This window comes from Triticum dicoccoides, unplaced genomic scaffold (genome assembly GCF_002162155.2).
Source record: "Triticum dicoccoides isolate Atlit2015 ecotype Zavitan unplaced genomic scaffold, WEW_v2.0 scaffold200467, whole genome shotgun sequence".
NCBI lineage: Eukaryota > Viridiplantae > Streptophyta > Magnoliopsida > Poales > Poaceae > Triticum > Triticum dicoccoides.
Genome location: NW_021234097.1, coordinates 1 through 1,019, shown reverse-complemented (window position 1 = coordinate 1,019; position 1,019 = coordinate 1). Strand labels below are relative to the sequence as shown.

The 1,019-nt window shown below is 55.9% G+C and overlaps 1 protein-coding gene across 1 annotated transcript; it reads right to left on the bottom strand.

Moving 5' to 3' along the window:
• Positions 1-9: 9 nt before the first annotated feature.
• Positions 10-621, bottom strand: LOC119345042. Its single transcript, XM_037615279.1, has one exon. It carries the CDS (start codon positions 586-588, stop codon positions 10-12), a length of 579 nt encoding a protein of 192 aa, XP_037471176.1. The 5' UTR covers positions 589-621.
• Positions 622-1,019: the final 398 nt, after the last annotated feature.

Genomic DNA, 1,019 nt, shown 5'->3' with positions numbered 1-1,019 from the left:
AAATCCATTTCAGCGACAACTAATATGAAACAGAGGGAGTGTAAGAGTAGGATGCATGTTTCTTGTTTGCAGGGTGGTATATATATACGTACATGGTGGCAGGGTGAGGCAGGTCTCGGAGATGCACATCTTGTAGCACACCGGCGGCAGGTCCTTGTAGCAATCGACGATGCACTTCTTCTTGCACTCGAAGTATTTCTCGTAGTAACCCTCGCCGTCACTTTTGTTGCCACCTTTGTAATCGTCATAGCCGTCAGCAATGGGGGCGCCTGAACCATCGGTTTTGTGGATGGCAGCTAGAGTGCCGACGGTGGAGTGTACAACAACTGCAGTACCGTCGGTAGAGTTGACAGGGACGGAGGCGGCCGCTGCACCATTGTCGACGGCTGGGTGGGCGGCTGGCTGAGAACGGTTGACATCGGGGGCGGGGGTGACACCGTGGCCGTCGTCGCACGTGTGCATGCAGGAGGAGTAGCACGGCCAGCACTGGGCTTCCGTTGCGAGCTGCGGGGGTTGGGGGTCCGCCGCCCCTGACGCGGCGAAGAGCGCGGTCGCGACCAGGAGGACGGCGATCTTGGCCGCCGCCATGGAGAGTACTATGCTGCTACCCTGGTGAGGTGTGTGGGGGACTGGGGACGGAGATGGATGGGGTGTGGCTGGCTTTGCAGGAGGTGGTATATATGGTTGTTCGCGGGATGGGACCTGAGTGCATGCAGCACGCGTCCGTCCGGAAAAAAATTCTATGAGACCAGGTCTCACGGATTAGCAGGTGAGACCAGGGCTGCGGCAGCTATACGTGCCTCTCCAACTCCATGCTTAATTTGCGCGTGGCCGTTTCACATGCGCCGTGCATGAATGCATTTGGGTACCTCCGTGCCTAATTTGATCGCGCCAGCTTCACATGCGTCGCGCATGAATGCATCTGGCTAACTAAATGGCCGTAGCAAAGCTAGGCAATGTTATTTCCACCAGCTTTCCTTGTAGTAACAAGACTCGTATTATGCTCGTCTTTTTTTTTT